At 57.1% G+C, this 26,715-nt stretch overlaps 1 protein-coding gene across 4 annotated transcripts; it reads left to right on the forward strand.

The window, feature by feature from the left end:
* The first annotated feature begins 1,332 nt into the window (after positions 1-1,332).
* On the forward strand, positions 1,333-22,381 carry MYO1C (myosin IC). Of its 4 annotated transcripts, none has more exons than XM_010978912.3 (32): positions 1,333-1,578; positions 8,550-8,705; positions 8,817-8,932; positions 9,508-9,706; positions 9,785-9,865; positions 10,790-10,969; positions 11,050-11,148; positions 11,353-11,466; positions 11,557-11,628; positions 12,008-12,127; positions 12,240-12,322; positions 12,539-12,644; positions 12,757-12,837; positions 13,136-13,227; positions 14,652-14,746; positions 14,824-14,870; positions 14,984-15,064; positions 16,656-16,761; positions 16,848-16,965; positions 17,580-17,693; positions 17,769-17,845; positions 18,163-18,231; positions 18,329-18,413; positions 18,497-18,656; positions 18,923-19,006; positions 19,674-19,767; positions 19,860-19,915; positions 20,043-20,178; positions 20,257-20,327; positions 20,417-20,514; positions 20,592-20,691; positions 21,130-22,381. In XM_010978912.3, the coding sequence occupies exons 1-32, from the start codon at positions 1,504-1,506 to the stop codon at positions 21,154-21,156; spliced, it is 3,192 nt and encodes a 1,063-aa protein (XP_010977214.1). In that variant the 5' UTR covers positions 1,333-1,503; the 3' UTR covers positions 21,157-22,381. The 4 variants fall into 4 exon arrangements, with proteins under 4 accessions (XP_010977214.1, XP_031324367.2, XP_031324369.2 ...); XM_031468507.2 differs by lacking the exon at positions 1,333-1,578 and adding an exon at positions 2,362-2,491; XM_031468509.2 differs by lacking the exon at positions 1,333-1,578 and adding an exon at positions 7,103-7,197.
* The last annotated feature ends 4,334 nt before the right edge of the window (positions 22,382-26,715 follow it).

Below are 26,715 nucleotides of genomic sequence, written 5' to 3' on the forward strand. Positions count from 1 at the left end.
TCCCAATTCACAAGATTATTGTGAGAGAACAATTGTAAAAAACCAAATCCAAAACAAAGCAACACTGTTACCCAATTCTTCATTCTGATTAATGTAGCCCTGGGGCTGGATCTCAGGGCTCCTGAGACTCTCCAGGGATCCCCCTGTTCCTCCTCCTGTTTGTGGGTCATGCCCACCTCTCCCCTTCGCCCTTAAGTCTTCACATACTCCTACCCCTGCCTCCCTCTGCAGGGAGCCGTGAGTCCAGCAGTGATTGAGAGGCGGGAAGGGGAAGTGGGGGTGCTCTCCCTCCTCTTGACCCCAGTCAGGATATGGCCGCTCTGGGCCCAGCCCTGACCCGCTGGGTGGAAACAGGAAATATGTGAGACTTGGTGTGCGCTGGTCTCTGCGCCTGGCTCCACGGCTGATAAGGGCCATTGTGTGGCCGCCGGGGATGATCCTGCCCTGGATAGATGTGCTTCCCGGAGGAAGGAAGGAAGCTTTGCTGGCCTTTCCGGGGCGGGGGAAGCTGAAGGGAGGGAAGGAGGGTGCCAGGGAGAAGGTGCCTGCCTGAGGGGCTGTCAAGGCCAATGCAGGCCCACTGGACTCCACCCCTCCTGTGCCAGCATCTTCCTCTGGAAAGGTCGCTTTCCCCATCCACTTCCCCCTTCTCACTTCCTATAAGGAATGGCTGGAGACCCAAGGGCTCAGTCCCTGGCCAGGAAAGTGTCAGCTGTGATTTAGCAACAATAAAGATAGAAAAACAGGAACATTTGGGGGCAGGGAGCACCTGAAGGTGCTATGGAAAAGTAAGGGGCAAACAGGACTAAGGCTACCCACCACCAAGCCACCCAGGGACAAACATCCCAAGCGTTTGAGGCTCCAGAGGAGGATGGGACAGGGGCATCCTCACAGTACCCTCCTGCTTCTCCAGCCAGCCCCCTGTGCCCAACATGGCCAGCCCTCAGCAGCCCTGGCTTCTCAAACTAGTAGGGGCACACCCACTACTGCAGCAGGAGGCAAGCTGGGGGGACATGCAGGACTGGCAGTGCCTACTAATGGATCCTCTTGGATTAGGGCATGACATACATTGTGTTTTGAGGAGTGGTCACAGTGTTCTCAGGCCGACACCAGTGAGAGGGTAGTGGGAGGCTGGGCCATGGAGCTGCTGGGGGGAAAGGCCTCCTACCCTTTGACCTGGAGTCCAGTGTCCCCCACGGGTGGCTACATCAGCTCCTCTGGTTACCTGGGACAACAGGCATTTCCTCCATCCCTCAGCCCCTCCTCTTCCTGCCCCAACCCAGCTGGGCCAAGAGGCCTCCCAATCAGACCTGGGCTGCTCCAGCTGTGTCCTGAGGCACTGGACCAGACACCTCCCCTGGGGCTGGAGTGGAAGCTGAACCAAGTGGCCATCCCGGCGGAGACCAGATTCCTGGCCCCAGGAGCCGCTAGAGCCAGCAGGCCAGCAGGCAGGCTTTTGCTCAGAGGCCCCAGTGCTCAGCACGCTGGCTATCCACAGGCGGAATGGCGCTGCAAGTGGAGCTGATACCCACTGGGGAGATCATCCGTGTGGTTCATCCCCACAGACCCTGCAAGCTTGTAAGCTGGGATGCTCTGGGCTGGGAGGAAGGGTGGCAGTGTCTCCCCAGGGCCCAGCAGCCCCCTCTCAAGGAAACCTCTTGGGAAAGAGGTAAGCAGCGGGGAAGAGTTCTGATCCTTGGGAGGACAGGAATAGACTGGACAAGAAGGGGATAAATGGAAGAAAGACGCAAGAGTTAAGCCCACTAGGAGCAGGGTGTTTCAAAGCAGCGATCTGGGTTTGAATCCTCTCTCCTCCAGCTCCCTGATCCTCAGTGGGATATGAACTGGGCTAATACCTAGGTGACAGGGCTGCTCTGAGATCGAAGGACCAGTGCATGTAAAGCTCCAGGTGCAAAGTACAGGCTCAGTTAATGCCACCCCTTTCCCAGTGTGGTCTGAAGAACTGGGACTGGCCAGCTCAGAGCAAGCGTTGGGGGGCAGGGGAGGAGGGTGAAAGGAGAGAGGTAGTCACAAATAGGGAAGAACTGACTAGCCTGGCACGCAGGGGAGGGTGAGGTTTTCGGGTTTACTCTGAGGATGCAAAGGAACCCTAGGATGAGCCCCGTAAAGACGCACCCACCCACCCATCACTGCAGCGAGTGGGCCGGGTCTTCAGCCGAAGAAGGGTGCGTGTGTGTGCGTGTGTGAATGACTGATGTGCCTGGTCCCCTGGAGCTGGCTGCGGAGTGTGCCCCACCAAGCCTCCGCGGACAAGGGCGCGGGCAGGGGCCGGGGCCGGGGCCGGCCTGGCGGGGCGGGGCGGGAGGGTGCGCGCGCGCGCGCCGGAGCCCGGGCCCTGCCTGGGATGACGACAGGCAGCGGCCGGCCCCGGGCGGGCCCTGGGCGTGGAGAGCGTGCCGGGGCCGCGGACTCCGGAGCCGGCCACGCCACCCGGCCCAGCCCCCGCCAGCGCACCCGAAGAACCGAGCCGGTGGGTACGCGGGGCGCGGACGCGGGGTGGGCCGCAGCCACGTGGCCCTGGGGGGCTTCCAATGGCGGGCGGGATTGGGGAGAGAGTTAGAGGCCCGGTGGCAAGCCAGGCCCCGAGCTACCCTGAGGGAAGCGGGGGTCGCCGGCCCACGGATCGCGGGGGCCGAGTCGGCTCAGTCCAGCCCGTGCGGGATTCCAGGACCCGGTGGCGCCGGGACTTGACCTGGTGGAGGCTTAGCTTACTTGCCGGTAAAGTTAGGGAGGGGAGGAGCGGCTGGGGTCGCGGGACCGGGGCACCCTGAGCGCCCTTCGGGCCCCTCCGGCAGCCAGCTCTGCCTCAAGGTTCCGGAGAAGCGGCCCGGGCCCCGCCCCTTCCCGTTCCCCGCCCCCGGACCCAGCAGCGCCAGACGCCCCCTGCGAGTGAGTGTGGCGGCTGGGGGGCTCCGAGATGAATGAGAGAATGAATGGCTGGCCCACGGCCTATGCAACGCCCGTCACGTTCCAGCCTCCTGCTCACACTCCCAGGCTCTGTGATTCATTCATTCATTCAGGCGTCCAAGAGGGGTTATTGAGCCCCCACTGTGTGCCAGCCCGGGTGTACGCCCCGAGCGGGAGCAGTCTCCTGGGAGAGACTGACAAGGAAACGTTCGCTTAGAGCAGAATGCGATAAAAGGGGGGGGGCTGTGTTTCGGGGAGTTAGAAAGGGGTTCTGGAGGAAGTGATACCTGAGCTGAGTCTTCAAGGATGACTAAGAGTCAGTCAGGTGGGGAGGGGGTTGGGTACGCAGGACAAGGAAGCTGCAGGTGCAAAGGCGAGAGGCTTAGAGGGCCACACGTGGCTGGTGGCAGAGGCGGGAACAGCTCCTCCTGTCTGTGTGTGGTGGTGAGCGAGGCGTGGGGAGAGCAGGGACTGGAGAGGGCTACCGCTGTGGCCACACAGGAAGGCAGGAACAGTGGGATAAACTGAGGACAAAGGAGGCTGCTGGAGTCCTCATGGCAAGAAGCAGTGGATGTGCTTGGCACATGGTTGGGTGCCCTATAAACCTTTACTCTATTAATATGAGATGTTAATTGATTGGATTTGCATTTGTAAATCCCACAGGCTGCTGTGGGAAAATGGATCAGAGGGAGGATGGCAGGGAGGCCAGTTTGGAGGCTGCTTGCCTGATCCAGGGGCAGAGCAGTGATGGAGGAGTAGAGGGGAGGTTTTTGCAGGTGTTGACTCCTTGGTGTGAGGAGTAGAGGGAGGAGGGCAGGCCTTTTGATGTCAGGCAGGGATGACTAGCTGAAGGTGTCTCCCTCCTGTAGACATTACAGGATGCTGAACAAGGAGGATAGGTTAGAGGGCAAGGTGCTTTGTTAGCTTCTGCTGGACCGCCAGGCAGAGGTGTCTGGCAGTCCAAAGACCCAAGGTTCTGGAGAGAGAGTGTACAGCCCTTGACTAGGGCCCAGTGAACTATCACGTAGGACCCCTAAGTCCTCCACTTTCCTCTCCATTCCCCCTTACAACAGTTCCCTTGAATCTGGAACAGTCTTTAGTTGGGCAGCTTGGGCCCAGACCTAAGATATGTGTGATAAATAGAAGTTTACCTGTTTTGTGCCCAGCATGTGCTGAGGGTGAGACCGTATGGTTCTTTCTCTGACTCAACCATCCATGAGACTGCCTCATTGGAAATCAGCCTACAGCTGCAGTCTGGGGGTCCTCAGAACACTCTCCAGACATTCATAGCCCTGGGCTGGGGAACACTGCCCTCCCCACTTCTCTAGAGGTCAGGCTTGGGGGCACCTGGCCCATACTAAGTAATGGGCATTGGATGACCCAGGTCTGCTGGGCCTGCCTATTCCCACCTTATTGGAAACTCCTCCCCAGGTGGGAGGATACCCAGAGGGTGCCTTGGGAAATAAGTCCTGTGTCGCTCAGGGGCCATGGCTGCACCCCCGCCGGCAGCCAGCCCCTAGGTCTAGGGCCATGCTGGGGGCCCAAGCGTCATGGGCCACTCCCTTTAGCTGCTATTCCTAAGGCCTACAAGTCAATAGTCACAAAACACCGCCAGGGGTGGGTGGTAGGCACTGCAGCCACGGGTTCACTGAGGAAGGTCACAGCCTGGCAGGTACCATGTTAATCCTTACAAAGAAGCTGGGAAATCCACCAGCCCCAGGCAGGCCTCTCCCTCAGGGCAGCCCTGCAGCAGTAGGGAGTGGTAGAGTTCCCGGTTCCAATCCCACCTTTTCTTTTACTAGTCCTGGGAGCTTGAACATGTCATTCACAGGCCCAGCCTGTTTCCCTGTCTGTAGAATGAGGGTAATAATACAGACCTCATGGCTCGGCAGGAGGCATTGAAGGGAGTACACAGAAGACAGTGCTCGGAACGTAAGAAGCGCCTGGTGCTGCAGCCTTGCCCGCGGTGTCTCTCACACCCTTGGTCCCCTGCCTCACTACCCCCTCTCCGGACTGGCGCTTCCGTCCAGTGAGGCGGGGTGGGCGATGGTGGTGGCAGGGGTTGTGGTCTGGACCAGGGGGCCTGCCCTCCGCCCCGCCTGACAGCGGAGACACCCCCTCCTTCCGCCGCCGGGCTGCGGCTGTGGGGGCGCCAGCGGGCATCCCAGGAATGTAGCGGCGCGGCTTGGGCGGGGGGTGGCCCGCCGGACCCCTCCGCACGCAGATTCTCCTCATTCCAGCCGCTTGACGCGGCGGCGGGCGGGGCGGACACTGCGGCGGCGAGGCACCGCCCCCTTGTCAGCTCCTCCCCTCGGGTCCACGGGTGGCGGCGAGCAGCACCATTCAGGTCCCGGTACCCCCCCGGAGCCGAGCTCCTGGTGGAGGCCGCTCGAACCCCTTCCTCCAGTCTTCCAAGGCCCTCCTCACCACGGGTGTGCTGGTGGCTGAGTCCTCCCCGCGCTCCCTCTCCTTTCTGCATTTTTCACCAGGGGGCATCGCGGAGGGGGCCTCCTCCCCCCCTGAGCCTGCGGAAGCCGTTGGCACTTAAGATTCCCCCATGCTCCGCTCCCACCCATTTCCCAGCTGCGCGCGGTGGCACCCAGTCCCCTCGCCCTCTCCGGAGGGCCTCATCTCCCAGCTGGCGCCCCCGCCACGGTGTCCCTCTGGCCGCGGCTCTGGCCAGGCTGTTGTTCTCGAGGTAATGAGCCTTCTCCACGTGGCTGCAGCCCGCACCTGCCGTAGCCTAACTCCCTCCCCAGGGAGCCTGTGTCCGAGGGTGGGGCGCGCTGGGTCTTTGGGTCCCAGTTCTGTTTTTGTCCCCACGGACAAGTCAGCATCCGCTTCATATTCCTTATCTGTCAGCTGGGGCACAGGTAAAGTTCGAGAGCTCTTTGTAACTGGCAGACCGACACGCCTGAGGGGCTTTCCCCGCCAGATAAGAAGTGTAACCTATTTGGCCCAGGACATGGCTCTTAGTAGGGTCTGCTCCAAGCGTGTGCGAAAGAGTGGCTGAGAGAGGGAAGTGTTTATTGAGGGCCTGGGAGGTGCCTTGGCACCTTACCTTAGCCTTCTCAACCGCCCTTTGAGATAGGTATTAGCCTCATTTTAAGGATGAAGGAAGGGCTCCCAGAAGTTAAGTGACCTGCTGGCAGTCATGCAGCTTGGGAGAAGCGGCCCAGCCTTTTGGAAGCACTAGCCGTTACACCCCCACCGGAGCTGGGATCGGAACCAGAGCTGGTCCCGCAGACTGCCGCTGCTCCCCACCCCAAGAGCCCAGCGAGGATGGGGCTGCTGGGGGCTGGCTGGTTTGGATAGAGGGAAGGCGTCTGGGCGGAGAGTGTGGAGGGATTCAAGGAAAGAGAGGGAGGCCCCCTCGAGAAGAGAGAGATGAGGAGTCCCTGGGTACAGGGGCCTTGGTCGGGGTATCCGGGATAAGGAAGAAGGGTATTGCCCCACATTCTGGAAGTCGGACGTGGATTTCCCAGATGGGAAGCTGAGCCCTGCACGGAGGCCAGGCACACACCGCGCTAGGCAAAGGCACCCTGTAGTCGTCTCCGTCCCTGGGGCGCGCGCTCTCTTCTGACCTGGGAACCTAAAGAGATTTTCTTGAAACTTAAATATGCTAGGCCCACCCCCCAGAGTGTACAGAGGTGGACAGTGTCCCGCACGGAGGCTCCGCCCGCCTGGGCGCGCCGGCCGTATTTGGACATTTCGTTCTATTTTTAACTTTCCCGGGACTCTAGGCTGGGGTGAGGTTGGGGGAGGGAAGTCCTGCTTCCTCCGGGACCCACGGGCCTCTGCTTAGTGAATCCAGCGCCTGGACTAGTGCGTAGTGTAGACACAAGCCCGGAAGTGAGTTCCTGGTCGGTGTAGACGCGGCGGCCGCGCGGGTTCCGGGCCCCACCCTGGAACCAAAGACGTCCCTCCTGGAAAACCTGACTCAGGAGGGGCCCCTGCCCGACAGGGAGCTCCGCCCCCGCAGCCCCCGCCCCCATACGCCCCCACCCCGTCCGGAGATCCCCCATGGTTGCTGCCCACCCCCACCAGCTGGAGAGGGACCGCCGAGTCCCAGCGCGGAGGGAGGCGGGGGCGCCCGGGGAGTCCCGCGCTTCCGAGGCTCGCGGAGGGGGCGGAACGGGGGGCGGGCCGGCCCCTCCCTCGTGACGCCGCCGCCGCCGCCGCCGCCGCCGCCACCGAGCCCCGGGCCGAGAGCACGGGCAGCGGAGCAGGGCGCCAGGCCGGCAGGGCAGGATGCGCTACCGGGCATCGGTGAGCGGGGGTGGTGGGCGGGGCGGGGGTCCCGGGCGTCCCTCCTGGCCGCGCGGCGCCGCCTCGGCCCCGCCAGGAAGCGGGCGCGGCCCAGGAATTTCGGATGGAAAAACGTCCCGGAAAGTTGCAGGGGGAGGAGGCCGAGGCAGGGAGAGCCGCGGGGCGCTCGGACCCGGGCCGCGCTCATAGCTCCGGGGAAAGGCTGAGAGCGCCATGACCCGTCACCCAGAGGGCGGGGGGGGGGGGAGCTTGAGCCAGATTTGGCAACAGGACTAGGGGTGGCGGAGGGGGGGAGCGGTGAGGGACGGGCCTTGGAGAGGCAGGCCGCTGGCCAGACCCAGAGGGGTGCCAGGGCAAGAGATCTGGGTGGTCTGAGGTTGGAGGAGACCTGGTGCGATCCCTCCCACCACTGCCGCCACCTTGCTCTGCTCTGACCCTTGACACTCTCGGTGTCAATTTCCTAGAGCCCTTAGACCCTCTTTGAAGAATGTGGTGTGGGGTGAGGGCCTTGTTGAGCTCGTACTTCTCCTCACCCTCTGACGGGCTCAGGAGGCAGCTGTGCTTTCCCTGGTAAAACCCCCACCCCCTTGAGACTTCTCCCCCCTCTCAGTGGAGGAGGGTGTCTGGGGAGCCCAGCAGCAGCTGGAGGGGAGGGCGTGGTTCAGCTGTGGGAGGGAGGGCCCCCCTTCTGGGGTGGGTGCCCAGCTCAGCTGGGATGGGAGGCCCCCCTGGGGGAATCCCTCTCCTATGGCTTGTGGTGACCTTTTGCTAGGTCCCTAGACGCTCTTCCCCTGGGGATTTTGATGGTTGCGGGTGGGAGAGATGGCCCCACCCTGCCTGTAGAATTCACTCTGAGCCATTTGTCTTACAAAGTACCTGTCACACGTGGCCCAGAGCTAAGGGACTTGAGGTCACCTGGTCTACCTCAACTCCTTGAGAAGGAAGCAGCCCAGAGAGAGGAGGAGTTTTTGTCCAAGGTCAACAGAGTGTTCTCTTATTCTCATGACCCCCCCTTCTCTACACAAAACCAGTGTTTTCCTGGATTCAGTGGCCTTGTTCCCATGTCCTCTGGGTCCTCTGTGCTCCAGTGTCCTGTGTTCAGGTCCCATGTGCCCGTGGTCTTGGTTCTGGGACCTGTGTCCTCAGTGTTCCATGTGCTGGATTCCTGCGATCTAGGCCCACTGTTCACAGCATGGTCCATCTCCTGGGTGTTCTCTCTGTTCTGTGTCCAGGCCCCCTGTGTCCATGTGCCCCTGGTTGTCCTGTCAGTCCCGCAGGCTGTGGTGGAGGGGGAGAAGTGGCCTTCCCTTACCCTGCTGCCTCTAACTCTCTCCCGTGACCCATCCCTGCAGGCCCTGGGCAGTGACGGGGTGCGGGTGACCATGGAGAGTGCACTGACTGCCCGCGACCGGGTAGGGGTACAGGATTTCGTGCTGCTGGAGAACTTCACCAGTGAGGCAGCCTTCATCGAGAACCTGCGGCGCCGCTTCCGGGAGAACCTCATCTACGTGAGGCCCGAGTGGGAAGATGGCGGGTGCTGGGGGCACAGGTGCGGGGCTGAGGGGGGAAGAGGCTCAGTCGCCTCCAGGAGAAACTTCTGACCCTCCTCTCACCCCCAGACCTACATCGGCCCCGTCCTGGTCTCTGTCAACCCCTACCGGGACCTGCAGATCTATAGCCGACAGCACATGGAGCGCTACCGTGGCGTCAGCTTCTATGAGGTGCCTCCCCACCTGTGAGTGACCCCTCTATCTCCACGAGATGGCCCCATCTGACCTCCCACTTGAGATGAATCGTGATTCACATCTGTGAGGAATGCCACAATCCCTCAGTCCAGAGTGACCCCTGTCCCCACCCGCGGTGAACCTCTCTACTCCATCTGGGCAGGACCTCCCTGGCCTCCACCCCAACTCACACCCATGACTTATTCCCCCAACTCACCCTGGGCATGGCCACCCAACCTGAGTGACCCTCTGAGCCCCACCTCTGAGGGACTTCCCAGCTCTACCTTTGAGTGGCTCCAACCTCCACCTAAATGACCTCCAATCCCCCCACCCCCACCCATGAGTGGTCCCCTCAAGCCTTCATCTGAAAGTGACCCCCATCCTCAGCTGTGAACAGTCTCCCTTGACCCACACCTTTCAGGGTTCCCCCAATCCCATCCTCAAATGTACACCCAACTTCCACCTGCAAGTGGACTCCAACCAGACATGAGTCCCCCCCATGTAAGTCCTACCTGTGGGGCTCCCACCCCTGCACCCACTTGCCTGCCCCCCTATCACCTAAGCTCCTGATGAGCCTCTGCCCTAGGTTCGCGGTGGCTGACACTGTGTACCGGGCACTGCGCACGGAGCGCCGGGACCAGGCAGTGATGATCTCTGGGGAAAGTGGGGCAGGCAAGACAGAAGCCACCAAGCGGCTGCTGCAGTTCTATGCTGAGACCTGCCCGGCCCCTGAGCGGGGCGGTGCTGTGCGAGACAGACTGCTGCAGAGCAACCCGGTGCTGGAGGTGAGGGGACAGCAGCATAGGGAGGGGAGGGGCAGGGAGAGACTGCCGGACATCCTTCACACCCCCGTCTATTCCTAGGCCTTTGGAAATGCCAAGACCCTCCGGAACGATAACTCCAGCAGGTTTGGGAAGTACATGGACGTGCAGTTTGACTTCAAGGTACCTGTGCGTGGGTCAGGGCAGGCCGAGTGGGATCCCGTTTCAGTAGGCGCCCGCTGGCCAGGTCTTTGGCACCAGCAAATATTTAATGAGTGCCTACTATGTGCCAGTTACTGTTTTAGGTGCTGGCGGTACAGCAGTGAAACAAGACAGAAATCCTGCCTCCAGGCCGATAGACAGTAAACAGAAAAATGTAATTTAGATGACAGCTGTCATGGCAAAAACTAAGATGAAGTAAGGGGAGGGGGAAGTTGCTATTTTAAATAAGGCAGATGGGGTAGGCCTCACTGAGAAGGTGGCGTTTTGGTAAACCTTGACGGAGATAGGGCAACAAGCTATGCAGATACCTGGGGAGAGTAGGCACAGTGCATCGCCAGTGCAAAGGCACTGAGACAGGAAGTTATTTGGTGTGTTGGAAGACAGCAAAGAGGTCAGAGTGGCTGGAGAAGAGAGCAAGAGGCCAAGGAATAGTAGAGGATGCTAGTGGGGAGGGTATAGCTCAGTGGTAGAGTGCGTGCTTAGCATGCACGAGGTCCTGTGTTCAATCCCCAGTACTGCCACTAAAATAAATAAACAAATAAATAAATAAACCTAATTATTTCCCCTTTCAAAAAAAAAAAAAAAAGAGGAAGAAGGAGACTATATGGTGCAGGCTCTTTCAGGTCTTTGTAAGGGCTTTTTCTTAAAGCTCTGAGTGGAAGGGAGGCCATCAGAGGGTTTGAAACAGAAGTGTGTCATGATGACTTTCCTCTTTAAAAGATTCTTCTGGTTTCCCTGGTCCGCCTGGTTCGCCTACCATCTCTTCTCTACAAAGCAGCCAGAGCGATCCAGGGAATTAGAGCCCAGGAGCGCAGGGGAGGGAGGGGAAGGTGGGCTCTGTCCCCAAGCCTCCTGAACAGTCACTACATCCTGCCCTGCCTACAGGGTGCCCCCGTGGGTGGCCACATCCTCAGTTACCTCCTGGAGAAGTCCCGGGTGGTGCACCAGAATCACGGGGAGAGGAACTTCCACATCTTCTACCAGCTGCTGGAGGGGGGCGAGGAGGAGACACTGCGCAGGCTGGGCCTGGAACGGAACCCCCAGAGCTACCTGTACCTGGTGAAGGTGCGTAGTGGGCGGGCCGGGCAGGTGCCACCCAGGGAGCCCAGCGCCAGGGCTGGTAATCCAGCTTGCCCTTCCTCCAGGGCCAGTGCGCCAAAGTCTCCTCCATCAATGACAAGAGTGATTGGAAGGTTGTTAGGAAAGCCCTGACAGTCATCGACTTCACAGAGGATGAAGTGGAGGTGAGGCCTCTGCTGGGGACCCTCCCTTTCCTCCTGTCACACCTGGGAAATCTTGGTCCACCTCTGCAGCCCGTTTCCACTCTAGGTCCCTTCCTCTCCAATGCTTTACCACCTGTTCTCTGCTCCTTCTCACCTTTCACATCTGCCCTCGTGGGGCTCTCAGCTCTTTCTGAAACCCCTACCTGCCCCTCCCTGTTCCCCCAGGACCTGCTGAGCATCGTGGCCAGTGTCCTGCATCTGGGCAACATCCACTTTGCTGCCAATGAGGAGAGCAATGCCCAGGTCACCACCGAGAACCAGCTCAAGTATCTGACCAGGGTGAGCGGGGTGTGCAGAGGGCGAGGGCAGAGCAGCTGGGGTGGGGGTGGGGGTGCATCCTCACCCGGCCCACCCCTCCTCCCGTGGCAGCTCCTTGGTGTGGAAGGCTCAACATTGCGAGAAGCCCTGACACACAGGAAGATCATCGCCAAGGGCGAAGAGGTGAGGCCCAGCCTTTGCCAGAAGGTGGGGTGAGGGGGCAGGTGTTCCAAGGCGGCCCCCATTCCCATTGTCCCTCCCTTCCCCTGGTTTGTTCAGCTGGTCCTCTTAGCAATGCTGGAAGGTGGTAGCTCAGAAAGAGAAGTGAGTGAGGAAGAGAGTGAGGCTAGAAGCAAGACTCTCACCTCCAGCAAGAAGGCCTCCTGTTTCTATACCACCTTCCCTCTGGTGTGGCCACTGTGTCCTCTCACATCCACCCTATCCTCACCCCACTTTCACTGGGAGGAGGGAGGGCAAAGGGGTCCGCTTCCTGAGCCCAAAAGGGCAGGGAGGGGAAGGGGGCTGCCTTTATTTATCTCCCTGTGTCACCTTACACCTGTAGCTCCTGAGCCCGCTGAACCTGGAACAGGCTGCATACGCACGAGATGCTCTCGCCAAGGCCGTGTACAGTCGCACCTTTACCTGGCTGGTTGCGAAGATCAACAGGTCGCTGGCCTCCAAGGTGAGGGCTTGACACTTGCTGCTTCCAAGGCGGCAGGGAGGGCCATCCAGAAAGGCCCGGGGCTGGGAGCTGGCAAACACTGGGACCCATGCTCTCAATTTACTGGCCCTAGGACACTGAGACCCCAAGCTGGAGGAGCACCACGGTCCTTGGGCTCCTGGACATTTATGGCTTCGAAGTGTTTCAGCATAACAGGTCAGTGCCCCTCTGTCTCCGGCCTGTCTCTCCTCCTGTCTCCCCTGTCCTGGTCCCTCTCCTCTTCCCCTGGCCTCTCATTCCTGCCAGTGACTTCCCAGCCACCTTGGGTCTTGATCTGTGTTTCTTCCCTTAACTGCGCTGGGGCCCGCCCCTCCCCTGCTCCTGGCCCCATGTCCCCCTGAGCTGCTGAGGGCTCTTCTGCTTTCCTCACAGCTTTGAGCAGTTCTGCATCAACTACTGCAATGAGAAGCTGCAGCAGCTCTTCATCGAGCTCACCCTCAAGTCGGAACAGGAGGAGTATGAGGCAGAGGGCATCGCGGTGAGTGTCAGCCTGCAGGTGTCCCCACGTGCCGTGGAAGCCCAGGCATCAGTCTCTTCAAGAGAGGGGCCAGGACCCCGTGATGATGCTTTCCTCCCTTTCGGCCCCTCAGTGGGAGCCTGTCCAGTATTTCAACAACAAGATCATCTGTGACCTGGTGGAGGAGAAGTTCAAAGGCATCATCTCCATTTTGGTGAGTTGTCTGTTCCTCCAAGGCCTTGTGTTGGGGGCTGGGTGGGATGACATCACCCCTTCCCCCTTGCTCTCCTGGCCTGTCCAGAGGGCCAGAGTTTGAACTGGGCAGGACAGGGCTGTGTGTGGAAGGTAAGGTGAGGTGCTGGCCAGGTCTAGAGGCTGTATCTGGGAAGCTCGTTGTAATATGCTCCTTTCCTCTGTGTCTGCATCTCCCATGGGGGCCTCTGAGTTCTGGTGCTCTCCAGTCCTTCCCCTGTACACCCCTCACCCTCTGCTACCACCCCCTGCCTGCCCAGGACGAGGAGTGTCTGCGCCCCGGGGAGGCCACGGACCTGACCTTCCTGGAGAAGCTGGAGGACACAGTCAAGCACCATCCGCACTTCCTGACGTGAGTGGGGCTGCAGGGCTATCTTGGAGTAGAGTCTGTGGGAGCTTGGGATTCCCTCCCCCCACACCATAAAACCCCAGCCACAAGCAGATGACTGGGGTGGTGTTAGTGAGGGATAGACACACAAGGCCGCAGCTTGTGGTGCATCCTCAGAGTAAGAACCTAGGAGTGTGGCTTCCTCCTTATTCCTTGTTTTTTTTTCTCCTTATTCTTTATTGAGAATGAAGCTTGCTAAGATTTTTTTAGCTTCCTTATTTGGAAATTGCTTTTTTTTTTTTAATGGAGGTACAGAGTATTGAACCCAGGACCTCGTGCATGCTAAACACGCACTCTACCACTGAGATATTTCCCTCCCCCTCCCACTCCCCCGAAATTGCTTTTTATTTGAGGAATTCCCTAAACTGGGGAGAGGGGAGAAAAGAAACCAGCCCCTCCTCCTGGCTGGGCCCTGTGTATTTTGATGTCATCTCCTCTAACCTGAAGCAACCCCCGGAGGAGATTTTTTACTGAGGCTCAAAGAGGTGAGGCCATTTGCCTGAGGTTATTTCCCAGCATGTAAATCCAGAGCCGAGATTCCGTCCCAGGGCTGTGGATGCCAAAGCCCTGAGAATTTTTTTTTTTTTTTTTTTTTTTTTGCTTAAGAGAATATTAAAAAACTTTTTCTGATGGTAAAAGCAATGTTGCTCATAAGTGAAAAATTGGAAAGTGTGCAAAAGCCACCTGTCATCCTGTCTCCCAGAGGTCACCACTGTTAACAGTTTGAGGCATTTTCTTCCTGTTTTTTTCTATACTTTTTTTTTTGTCATTGAGAACTTATTGTGGATAAGGCTCAGGATCGTGTTATATCCCGAGTATCTTCCTGTATCATCAAACAGAAAAATCTCCTCAAAACTTCCTCCAGCAGCTCTAATGCACAGAGCTAATGCGTGGCTCTCACCCAGCCCTTGGGGGCCCTGGCCAGCTTCCAGGTTTCTGCCAGGGTTAACAGTGTTGCCCTGAATATCTCTGTGCCTTAAATCTCTGCCTGTATCTCTGGTTAGTTGCTTGGGATCGTTCTCAAAAGTAGAAAATGGGCTAAAGGGTATAAACATGCTGAAGATGCAAGTAATCTCTTGGGGCAGATTCCATTCTTAAAATGTAGCGGGCAGCAGTCAGCCCTCTGAGCAGAGCCGTGCAACAGCCAAAGGCGAGCCAAGGAGCCCTCCACCCAGTGTGCCCTGGCTTAGGTCTCTATCCTGGCACTGTGTGTTCCTGGTCAAGGCCATCTACCTCTGTGAGCCTCTATGATGGCCTCTGTGCAGAAAGGTGGCCTCACCCTTCCAGCCTCTTACTGGATGCCTGGTTTCTCTCTTGAAGTCTCTTCAGCAGGCAGGGGGCATGGCTCAGGCCAGCAGTCTGCAGCTTCCTCTCTCTGTCACCCCCAGGCACAAGCTGGCTGATCAGCGTACCAGGAAGTCTCTGGGCCGTGAGGATTTTCGCCTTCTGCACTACGCTGGGGAGGTGACCTATAGCGTGACAGGTGAGGATCCTGGGGCAGGATCCCACAGTGGGTGGGGAGAGGGGCTCCCTCACCTCATATCTGCTTTCTCCTTACAGGGTTTCTGGACAAAAACAATGATCTTCTCTTCCGGAACCTGAAGGAGGTGTGGAGGACTAGGGGGAGGGCTCCAGATGTGGGCTGTGAATGACCTCAGCCCCAGGAATCTGACCGACCTGTCCCTGTGCTCTGACCCTGTTGCCCTGTCTGCCCTCACAGACCATGTGCAGCTCAGAGAATCCCATCATGAGCCAGTGCTTTGACCGGAGCGAGCTCAGTGACAAGAAGCGGCCAGAGACGGTGTGAAGGCTGTGGGACCCGAGGGGTCGTGTGTGTGCACGGGAGCAGGACCTGTGCCTGCGTGAGCCCGGAAGTTGGCAGTGTGTGTGTGAATTTGTGTGTCCACTGGCACCTGGGTGCACATCTGTGTGTCTGGGAGGCTGCCCATGGGTGCATATATGCCTTCGTCCATGTGTGCCTATGTGTGCACCGTCTCTAAGTGTGGAGCATGTGTATACCTGTGTCTGTGTAGGTGCTTGTGTGCATTCACTCCGCAGAAGACATTTGTAGCAGACACTGCTGGGCACTTAGGATACAAAGATGAGTAAGTGCTTTCATAGAAATGTGCACAGGGTGCTATGGAAACTTAGAATAGGGAGCAGCAAATTGAGGGAGCAGAAGATGGGAGGGAGTCAGGGAAGTCTTCCTGGAGGAGGATGCATCTGAGATAATTGGCAACGAGTAGGTGCTTGTCAGATAGACTTATGGAGGGGAACGGTAGGTGGCCAGAGGGCCCCATACAGATGCACAGTTCAAAAAAGACCAGGCGGGAAGTGACATTATCAAGGAGAGAAGCTGGGAAATACAGATGTGGCCAGTGGTGCCAGATGAGGGGAGAATTCCAGCGAGCTGTGGACAGAGGTGTGGCTGTTGGGCTTGGCAGGAGGAGGGCCAGGGTGGTCCCAGGAAGAGCAAGGTCATGGGGAGGTGGAAGCCAGAGTGCTGCAGGCTGAGACCTGTTGGCTGGGAGGCCGTAAAATCAGCGTGTTGCCCAGAGTCTGACTCCTTGGGACCCTGCCCTCTGCTCCCCACCCCATCCCCTCCCTCTCCCTGAGCATTCTCATCCTCCCTGCCTCAGTATCCCACTCCCCCCACCTCGTGAGGACACAACCACTCCTGTCCAGGCTTCTCCAGGAAGCCACTGATCTCCTCCAAGTGGCCCCCCAGGCACTCCAGACTCCACTAGTCTGCAGTGGGCCCTTCTTGTAGCTCCCTGTGTACTCTGAACCTTTGCTCAGGCTGTCCTGCTGCCTGAATGCTTTCCCTCCTCTCTTCCTTCTGGCTGTTTCCTACCTATCCTTTAAATCTCAGCTGAAGGGTCATTTCTAGAAGGCCCTTCCTGATGCCCCCTACTCTACAGACTGGATAAGCTGCTCCTTCTTGTTGCTTCCAGAACCCCCAGATATGTGCCCCTGGCATTAGTGGGACCATGATGGATTACAGGTCTTTGCTGAGGCGTCCGCTTCTCCCAGAGGCCTGAGATCTTTGAAGGTCCTGCAGCACAGTGGACAGGGATAATGGGTGAATGCATAGGAGTAGGACATGTTTAGGGAAGAGAAAGAATGTCTGCCAAAGAGAGATGCTGGATTGAGGTTGCAGGGAGACCTGAGCAGGAGTTTTAGAGGGGAGTGAGGTTCCTAAGCTGAGGTCACTGGCTCAGCCAGCGGGATGCAGGTGATTGTAGTCTGGCCCCTTCCTCTATTGTGAGGGAGGGGTGATAGGAGGAAGTAGTTGTGGGAACTGGTGCTGCTTTGCCCCAGGGAGGGGCATTGCAGAGGTCAGCGACCGCAGCCCAGCTCCTGCCAACCTTCTGTTCACCTTGGCTGACCAGGTGGCCACCCAGTTCAAGATGAGCCTCCTGCAGCTGGTGGAGATCCTGAAGTCAAAGGAGCCTGCATACGTCCGCTGCATCAAGCCCAATGATGCCAAGCAGCCCGGTAGGCCCTCCGCTCCATGGGCCCGTAGAGGCTGTGCCTGTCTGTCGGCAAAAGCCCACTGACCACTCTTGTCACCCCTCCCCCAGGCCGCTTTGATGAGGTGCTGATCCGGCACCAGGTGAAGTACCTGGGGCTGATGGAGAACCTGCGCGTGCGCAGAGCCGGCTTTGCCTATCGCCGCAAATACGAGGCTTTCCTGCAGAGGTAGGGGTGGGCCTGGCTCAGCACCAAGGAAAGGGGATCGGAGGGTTGGATCCTCCTAGATCCCCAGAGGGAGGACAGCAGATTCTCTGCCCTATTCAGAGAAGACGCTGAGGCTCTGAGCTTCTGTGTGACCCACGCCAGAGGCCTCTACATGCTGCAGGCCTGGTGTTGAGCTTGGTAGAGCAAACACCAGTGGAGGCGAGGAGGGAGGGGCCAACCCCAGGCCTTGCTCTCTTAGAGTAGCTGGTCAGGGGTCCATGAGACATGCATCCACATGCCCATCACCAGAGGAGATGGTGAAAGTCTTTGAGGACAGTTTTTGATCAGCTCAGAAAGGATACAGCAGCGTTGTGGTTATCCCCGGTTAGGGGGTCTGGGGAGTTAATCAGGTGTGAATTCCATCTGTGCCACTTTCTAGCCTCATGGCCTTAGACAGATGAGAATTCTCATCTCACTTTTAAAATGGAATTGGTAACAGAGACCTCCCAGGCTTTCTGCAATGTGCGAGTCAGTGGGAGCCCCCAGCAGGTGCCCAGGAAAGCTGGTTTGGGCTCCCAGAGAAGGGCTCTAGCAGGCATGGGGGCTGGGTGCATCTCTGCTCCTCCTGTCCCCAGGTACAAGTCACTGTGCCCAGAGACATGGCCCACATGGGCTGGACGGCCCCAGGATGGGGTGGCTGTGCTGGTCAGGCACCTTGGCTACAAGCCAGAAGAGTACAAGATGGGCAGGTGAGTGGTGCCCATGCCTAGTGGTTGAGGGGCACGAGGGTGGCAACTAGGGGCTGATCACTGCTGCCCTCCCAGGACCAAGATCTTCATCCGCTTCCCCAAGACCCTGTTTGCCACAGAAGATGCCCTGGAGATCCGGCGGCAGAGCCTGGGTAAGAGAGGGGCCCCACCCTTCCTGTTCCAGTGGGATCCATTCTGGGGAGCAGGAAAGAAATCACTGCATTTGGGTTTCTTCTCCAGGAAGCCTGCCACACCCATGTCCAGCTGCCCTCCTCCTTACCAGCTCCAGCCCCAGCACCCACCTCTCCTGCCCCTGGAAATACACTCAGTGTTTCCACATTGCTTTATTCCCTCCCTTGCTCTTTCCTTTACTCTCCCTTCACTTATTTATCCTCTCAGTAGCTCCTTCAGTAATCCCCTCACTCATGCCCCAGATCTCTGGCCAGTTGACTTTCTCTCCTGACCACAGCCACGAAGATCCAGGCCACCTGGAGGGGCTTTCACTGGCGGCAGAAATTTCTCCGGGTGAAGCGATCAGGTTCGGGAGCCCAGGAGTCTTCAGGAGGGCTGGGACTGGGGCTAGGGTGGGCCACCATGGAGAAGAGATGGAGCTCAGCCGTCTGTGGTCTCCACAGCCATCTGCATCCAGTCTTGGTGGCGTGGAACACTGGGCCGGAGAAAGGCAGCCAAGAGGAAGAGGGCGGCACAGACTATCCGGCGGTGAGCCCTGGGGTGCCATGAGGGGGAGTGCAGAGCAGGGTGTTGGGGGGGTCCGTTACCAGGCTTCTCACCCCCACCCCCAGGCTCATCCACGGCTTCATCCTGCGCCACGCACCCCGTTGCCCCGAGAACGCCTTCTTCCTGGACCACGTGCGCACCTCTTTTTTGCTCAACCTGCGGCGGCAGCTGCCCCAGAATATCCTGGACACTTCCTGGCCCACGCCCCCACCTGCCCTGTGTGAGGTCTGTGGGCCCTCCCTGCTGACCTGGGGACCATCAGTGCGCTCGGTGGAGGGGGCTCTAATAGTCATGTGACCAGAGGAGCCACCAGGGAAGAGAGGGGAACTGGAGTTGGGTGGGCCGTGAGGAATGAGGCTCTTTACAGGAATGAAAGGTTGTCCAAGTTGAAGGGGTGTCACTTAGGTCAAGACCCAGCGGGCTTATGCTTGTCATCTTTAGAGGGAAGGGAGCCAGGCTGCTGGGTGCCCTGACCTCACCTGCACCCACAGGCCTCGGAGCTTCTGCGGGAATTGTGCCGGAAGAACATGGTGTGGAAGTACTGCCGGAGCATCAGCCCGGAGTGGAAGCAGCAGGTGCGGAGCCAGGGGCAAGTGGGGGGACTAGTTGGGGAGCAGAAGGTACCACCTTAACAGTGCTGGCCTGGAGGGCACTTTACTCTGATTGATTTACAATGCGATCTCAAATGGATCCCAGTCCCTGTTTGGCCTTGTGTACACAGCTGAGGCTGGAGTAGATTTTGGGTGGCAAATGGGGTTCACTTTCTAGACCAGCTTCACTGAACTGGTAGAGGCTGCCTAGAGCCTTGTGTTCAAAAGGCTGTAGCTTTGTCTGATCGAGTGGTTCCAAAGAGACATTGGTGGCTAATGTGCCTTGTATTCACCAGCTCAGTACTGGATGATGCTAAGGGACCCACCTGCTCAGTTAACCTGTAGGAGTCTGAAGTATTAGCAATCATCCCAGTCAGAGCTGAACCTCAGGGGCTCCAGGGCCTGATATGATGGGGAGTTGTCCCCAGAGTCAGGCCTGGACCCACAGTGTTGTAATGACTCCCCTGGGGAGCCCTCTGCCTTGGTTGGTGGGGATGGGAGTGAGGGAGAAAGGGCTAACGGGGAGCGTTGGTGGCAGGGCTCCACCTCCTGGTGCTGGGGCCATAGAGAGGGGTTTCTGAGGCTGGGCCTGCCCCTACCATGATGGTCCCCATCCCTCTGACAGCCCCACTCCCTGCCCTTGTCTCCTCAGCTGCAGCAGAAAGCCGTGGCTAGTGAGATCTTCAAGGGCAAGAAGGACAATTACCCCCAGAGTGTGCCCAGGCTCTTCATCAGCACCCGGCTTGGTGAGCCCCTGATTTTCCAGCACTCAGATCCTCCATCACCATCCAGTCCTCTCTCTCCACCTCTGACTTCCCCTTCCTGCTCTGGGTTGCAGGTACAGATGAGATCAGCCCCAAAGTGCTGCAGGCCCTGGGCTCTGAGCCCATCCAGGTGAGACCCTGCCTGTAGCCCTCAGCCCTGCATGGTTCTGCTGCCCAAGGGCTGGATGGGGGGTCAGCGCCTGGGCAGAGGGTAAGAGCTTATCCCTGGATCCCCCTCCCCTGCCCTCTGTCCCCAGTACGCCGTGCCAGTTGTGAAATATGACCGCAAAGGCTACAAGCCCCGCTCTCGGCAGCTGCTGCTGACGCCCAATGCCGTGGTCATCGTGGAGGACGCCAAAGTCAAGCAGAGGATTGATTACACCAACCTGACAGGTAAGCCAGAGTCGAGGGCTGTGTTGGGAGGGTCCCTGCTCTGACCCTTGATCCCTGACCTCTGCCCTTTCCCCTCAGGGATATCGGTCAGCAGCCTAAGTGACAGCCTCTTTGTACTGCATGTACAGCGTGAGGACAATAAGCAAAAGGTGCCCCTTGGGGGACTGGGAGGCAGGGAGGGGGTGGGTTCTCTAGCTCTGGGCAGGGCCTGACCCTTGCCCCTGTCTGGGCCCCCCAGGGGGACGTGGTGCTGCAAAGTGACCACGTGATTGAGACACTGACCAAGACAGCCCTCAGTGCTGACCGTGTGAACAACATCAACATCAACCAGGGCAGGTGAGGCAGGGGGGGCTGGGGGCTGGGGGGGCCGTGTGTGCACGGCGGCCAAGCCTCACACACCGCCTTCCCTCCAGCATCAGTTTCGCAGGGGGCCCCGGCAGGGATGGCATCATCGACTTCACACCCGGCTCGGAGCTGCTCATCACCAAGGCCAAGAATGGGCACCTGGCTGTGGTGAGTGGGGCCTGGCAGCAATGCCCTGCTTCCCAAGTGAGAGCCCCAGGGGCCTCAGTGAGCCTCTGGTGGCCAAGCCTTCCTCCCTTGGCAGTGCTTGGGAGATCTAGAGGGCACCATACACCCCCTTCATCCCATTGTCCATTGAGGACCAGAGAGGGGACCATTTGAGCCCTCATAGTGCAGAGGGTCATAAAGATGGCAGCATGGGGAGGTAGGGGAGACCCAGGGGGATGGGGGTGTGCTGAGTGGGAGGAGAGGCCCACTCTGGCCTGGGCAGGGAGTCCTGTGGGAAGAGGGTTGGAGCCTCCAGTACCGAGGCTCTAGCCTTCCCCCGCCCTCCATGTACTATGACACATCTAACCCATGAAGATGGATGCCTGAAACACCTCTGTCTGCTTCCTGCTCACCACTTGCCTTCTCCCCCGGCCCTCACAGGTGGCCCCCCGGCTGAACTCTCGGTGATGAAGGTGCCCACTGGACCCCCCTCCTGCCTCCCAATGCTTTGCTCATCCCCCCTCCCCTTCCCAGTTACCAAAGACTCAAGCTTCCAGACAGGGACCCAGGGACACCTCAAAGCCCACTGACAAACTCCCACCTCCTGCTCGCCCCTCTCTTGAGGGAGCAGCAGGGACCAGGGAGCTGCCCCAGGAGTGGGCCAGGCCGGGCCACAGCAATAGGAAGGCCGGGGCCAGAGGCAGCCACGCCAGCCCCACTGCCAATGCCAAATATTTGAGAGAAGGGAATTTTTGCTGAGGTTTTCTCTGAGATTTTTTGATGCTTTATAGGAAACTATTTTTTAAAAAAGCCATTTTCCCACCCCAAGACACACTGGATGTGTTTTCCCTGACTCCAACAGGGCAGGGAAGGTAGCTGAGAGGGTGCGTGGTCTGGGCCCTGGTGCCCTCTTCCCTGCCCAGGCCTCCCTCTCCTCCTTGTTCCCTTGGCACCTTGTCTGTCTGTCTCTCTGCCTGCCCACCTGTAGCCTTTGCAGCCCACTCCGATATCCCACTGGGGGCTGAGACCACCCTTGCCTGCCCCCTTCTCCTGCCTTAAAAATGCCCTTCTAATACCATCCCAGCCTGAGGGCATCCTGGAGTGGGGATAGGACTCTTAGACCATAGAATTTGGAAGACTCTGAGAGATGATCTAGTCTAGCCTCCTGGTGTGACAGAGCAAGAGACAAGAGGCCCAAAGAGGGGAAGGGACTTGCCCAAGGTCACCCATCAGGTTGGGGCAAAACCAGACTGTAGCCCTGTCCTCAGCATACCTCACTGCCTTTCCCAGGGATGGGGGCGCCCCATGAAACAGGCTCATGTCTTAAGGATGCATGTGGCTCCCTGACCAGCAATCACCCTTGGGGGCCACCAGGTGGGAGGAGCACTCCTGCCTCCTGAGTCCATGCCTTAGGATGACAAACACCCTGCCCATATACTTTGGCCCCAATTCAAGGACTTAGGGCCTTTACTGGCTCCGGACCCCCTCCCAATCTGGGGAGCCTGGGGAAGGGGGCCTTGGGAGGAGCTGCAGGGGCATCACCTCTTTCTGCTGCTTCTCCCCCCACTCATCCCCACCTCCCTAGAGGGCCTGGGGGCTTCCCAGCTGCCCCTGCCCTCCAGGGGGTCTCAGCCCACTGCTGACACTTCTGCAATCCAGAGAAACACTAAATAAAGCAATATGTGTTTGCCAACATTGATCTCCTTGTGAATGTCAGGAAAGGGAGAGGACCCCTAGGAGGCAACCAGTGGTCTTACAGTTTTTGCCTGGTCCCCAGAAGGAAGGAGGCAGGGCTCCCTCCCCGGGGAAGAGAGCGGGAGTGACCAGTAGCTGCAACATGGCCTTGCTCGTTCATTGATTGTCTATGGAAGGGCCACTCCGCCTGGCCCAGTGCTGTGGGCTGGGGGAAGAAGCATCACACAGGCCCTGTGGGTAAGGCTGCTGGATGGAAATGCAGCCCAGTATGGGAAGTACGGGCAGCAAGGGCACACTGACAAGAGACTGAGACACGTGGGTGTGAGGGATTGCAAACACTTCACAGAGAAGACGACATCTGAGGTGGGTCTCAAAGGATGGTCTCCTTATCTGTTGCAAGTGACAAATCCAGTTCAAACTGGCTGGGGCAGGAAGCGGTATCTATTGGCGTTAGCAGCCTAACAGGTCCAGGGTAGGGCTGCTTTCAGGCGCTCACACAACACTGTCAGGAATGTGTCTGGAAACATCTCTTGGCTCAGCCTTCTTGGGTGGTAGCTTCGTCCTCAGGCAGGTTCTCCCCTCGTGGTGTGGTGGCAGCAGCAGCCACCAGCGGCTCCAAGCTTGCGTTCTGTAACTCAGCATTGGAAGCAGAAAGAGAAGGTGCCTCTTGCCCAGTAGTTCAAAGAGCTGATTCTCAGTGGACCCACTTGAAAGAGGTGCTCCTCCCCAACCCAACCATCATCATTATGGAGTTGAGCATATTCCAATATGGGTCTCCTGGGCCTGGCTCATGTGACTGCTGCCCCCAGACAGGACTGCAAGGACCGAGTGGGGACAGATGACATCCCGGGAGATCAGAGTGCTGCCTCCAGAAGAAAGGGAATGAGTATCGTAAGCTGCAACCACAGAGCCCCTCGGTAGTTTTCGCAAGCGGGAAGGTGGTTGTGGGTAGAAGAAATTGGCATGTGCAGGGCTTAAAAGCAAGGAAAGGTTTAGACTGGAGTCAGGCTAACTGCTGAGCGGTTTAAATTCGTCACCTAGGACAGAGGTTCCCCAAGAACAGATACTGCCTAATATATGACTATCTTGGGTTTGACACAATCCTGTGAACACCGCTAGATTCTGACACCTCCTCACAAATTAAGTTACAGGAAAATGAAAGCACCACAATAATTTGTCCACGGTATCAGCAGTAATCTCTGCTCCAAGAAGCTGACACCAAGTAGCTGACAGATAATATAAGCATTGCCAGGATAGGTGCAATTACCAGCTTTACAACTGTAACAACATGCCTTTCTCTAGTGCAGTGCAGTGCATGTGACAGTGATGTCACAGATATAGCCCAGATGCAGCCCGAGGAACTGTCCTTTTGAGAGGTAACCAAGAATGGTTTGCGCATCCAGCTCACATCCTATGGGATGTCCAAGGCTCTCCCATCGCAAGAAGCTCATTTTGACCCTGGAATGGAGCCCCGATTGGACGCTGCATTCGTTCATTCCATCATTCAACCAATACTCAGTGCTGCTAAGTCAGGCTCTCTGACAGGCACTTGGGATACAGCAGGAACAAAAGGACCAAAATCCTTGCTTGAATGGAGTTTATGCTCTAGAGGGGAAGAGAGGACCATACATAAAACAAATATATGAAATATATTTTAGAAGGAGAGAAGTGCAAGGAAAACCCAGCAGAGAAGGGGAGCAGGAGAGATGAATACGAGGTTTGCAGCGTCAGATGGGCTGGTGAGGGATTGTCTCCCTGAAGATGCAGCATTGGAGCAGAGACTGGAAGGAGGTGAGGAGTGACAGTGGATATCCAGGCAGAGGGCACAACAAATGCAAGCATGGGGCTTGGAGGAAGAGGAAGAAGGTCAGTGGGGCTGGAGACGGGTGGGCCGGAGGAGAAGAGGTGAGAAGACAGGTACATCTGCATTCACCTCCTTCACATGTTCTCAATTTTCCTTAGCTCCATGAGGACAGAGACAAGGAAGTTGGCACCTTCTCCTTGATTTCTCCCTGCAGAAGGCATCTGTGGGAGCAGCTTTTCTAAGGGATGGGGGCAATGAGGGGGGTTTACATTGCAGCAAAGCAGATGACTGATTCTCAAAAGCCCTGCAGCATGTTGCCCCTGGGAACATCTCCCTGACCTTTCTGGCAAGGTCCCACCTCTGCCTTGGTTCCCAGCATGCTCTCCTCCCTTCCTCCCTCCTTGCAGTTCCCTCACATTTCTCCCCAGAGCTTTCCCCTAGTGTCTGCTTCCAGACCGCACCTGTCCCCCGCCACCTTTTTTTTTTCCTGTGGAGGTACTGGGAATTGAACCAAGTACCTTGTGCATGCTCAGCACCAAGTGAGCTATACCCCCACCCCCATCACATCTTAAGACAGGTCATTGTTTCTACAAAACTAAGGACTACCCACTGGGGGGTGGGGCATCTCTCCTCTTCATCATCCAGAAACTCCAACAGAAATCTGGAAATTTCTCTGTCTCCTCTCTCTTTCCTCATTTCCATACATGGATGAGAACTGGGCAGAATTGTATTTTCCTACTAACACAAATGGTGCCTATACACCCATCGCCTTTTCTCTTTCTCTCTCATGCACACTTTGGAAGGTGTTGGAAGGTGATACTGTCAGTTTTCTCTCTAAATAGCTATTTTTGTCTTCCTTTTTTTTTTTTTTTTTTTAAGGAAAAGTGAGTGTTAGTAGCCCAACTCTAGAGGGTTCCATTTACATAGGACCCTGGAGTTGTGCAGTGCACAACATGCACAGCCGTATGAAGCAACTCTCATCACTTTAAGAGACACAGAGCAGGCAGGCAAAAAGGTCCCTGACTCCCTGCTCCTGGTCCACTGCTACAACAAAGAATGCCTTTCTTTGGCTAGAGGGGAGGAGATGGATGACTTTGACATGTTTTTCTTTTGAACTGGGTAGCCTTCCTTTTCTTTTCCTCTTTCATCTTTGCTTCTCCTTCAGGCATATCCAGGAGCATCTTCCCAAACTAAAAGGTCACATGCTTTACATTCTTGTAGAGCAGATGTCAGGCTTATCAGGGGCAAAAGCTACCATTAGTGCTGTAAATCCCGATGTACAATGTAAGATGTATGAAGGGGAGAGAGGAGAAGAGAAAGGAGGAGGGCGGGGGGCTTGCTTTCTTCTTGTCCTGAGGTCACTCTTGTTCCAAGCTTGTTGACCTCTGAATTTGTAGGTTTTCTGTGCTCCAAGGAAGAACACCATTGAGTAGCTGCTTGGTGCTGAGTATCCCCTCCTCACCAATCTCCTTCCTTATTTTCCAGCTTAGCTAAGACTTGTTCTCCCCTCCCTCCCCTTTCTTTCTTCTTTTCTTTCCTTTTCTTTTATTCTTCCCTTCCTCCCTTTCTTCCTTCCCTCCTTCCTTCCTTTCCGTCTCTTCTTCTTTTAAGGTATGTCCATGTGCCCTAGAGAGGGGACTTAGAGGCACAGCTTCAGAGCCCCACAGGCAGTCCCTGGTAAGGTCTGACCTTGAAGCCCAGGTATCCTGGGGAAATGAAGAGCAGGCGCTTCTCTTTCCCAAAGGACCAGAATTCATCCTGGGCTGGCTTCTATTGCTGGCTTGTGGTGACATGCTGTGACTAAGCCAGGGTCATGATGAGTCACTCACAGCAGGGAAGGTGCCCTTGCTCCCCACCCCTTCCCAGAGCAGGCCCAGGGATGTGTGAAGTGGGTACGGAAGAGATGTGTTATTCATGGAAGACTAAAACCCAGGGCTGACTGATTTTCTTTAAATGTCTATTTCTGCAGTCTTCTCCTACTCCCTATCTGCCCGCTAGTCCTATCTCAGAAGTCTGGGGATACAGCAGAGTGACCACAGCTCTCTTCTCCTTCTAGGAGTTGAATCCCAGCTTCCAACTCAACAGCTGTGTGTCACTGGACAAGTTACCTAACCTCTCTGAGCTTCATCTGTAAAGTGAGAATCATTGTAAAATATCAGCCCATAAGGTTGTTGAGAGGATTACATGAAATGATCCTTATAAGGGCAGTTAGTCCTATGCCTGGAAGGTAGTAGTCCCTGAATAAATGTTAGCCATCATTATGAAATGTTTATGGCATGCCTCCTACACTAGATGCCTGGCTTTTGAGGAAATCTAGCATGGAGCAGACAGACATGTAAATGAAAGATTACAGTACAACGAGTAAGAACTGTAATGGAGATAATATGGACATAGTGGTGTAGATGAAGAGAGGGAGTGATGTGATGTCAGGAAAGGGGAGGCATTTGAGTTTGAGATGCCAAAAAGACCCCAGGAAGGAGAAACACAAGATTCATGTAGGAACAATGAAGATGAGACTGTGGCCCAGT

Source organism: Camelus dromedarius, chromosome 16 (assembly GCF_036321535.1).
Source record: "Camelus dromedarius isolate mCamDro1 chromosome 16, mCamDro1.pat, whole genome shotgun sequence".
NCBI classification, from domain to species: domain Eukaryota; kingdom Metazoa; phylum Chordata; class Mammalia; order Artiodactyla; family Camelidae; genus Camelus; species Camelus dromedarius.

Coding starts and splice junctions, on each gene's coding strand:
- MYO1C (XM_031468507.2), top strand. CDS start 2,366: ATGACGACAGGCAGCGGCCGGCCCCGGGCGGGCCCTGGGCGTGGAGAG. Junction 11,149..11,352: donor TCACAGAGGATGAAGTGGAG/GTGAGGCCTCTG, acceptor CTGTTCCCCCAG/GACCTGCTGAGCATCGTGGC. Junction 13,228..14,651: donor CACCATCCGCACTTCCTGAC/GTGAGTGGGGCT, acceptor TGTCACCCCCAG/GCACAAGCTGGCTGATCAGC.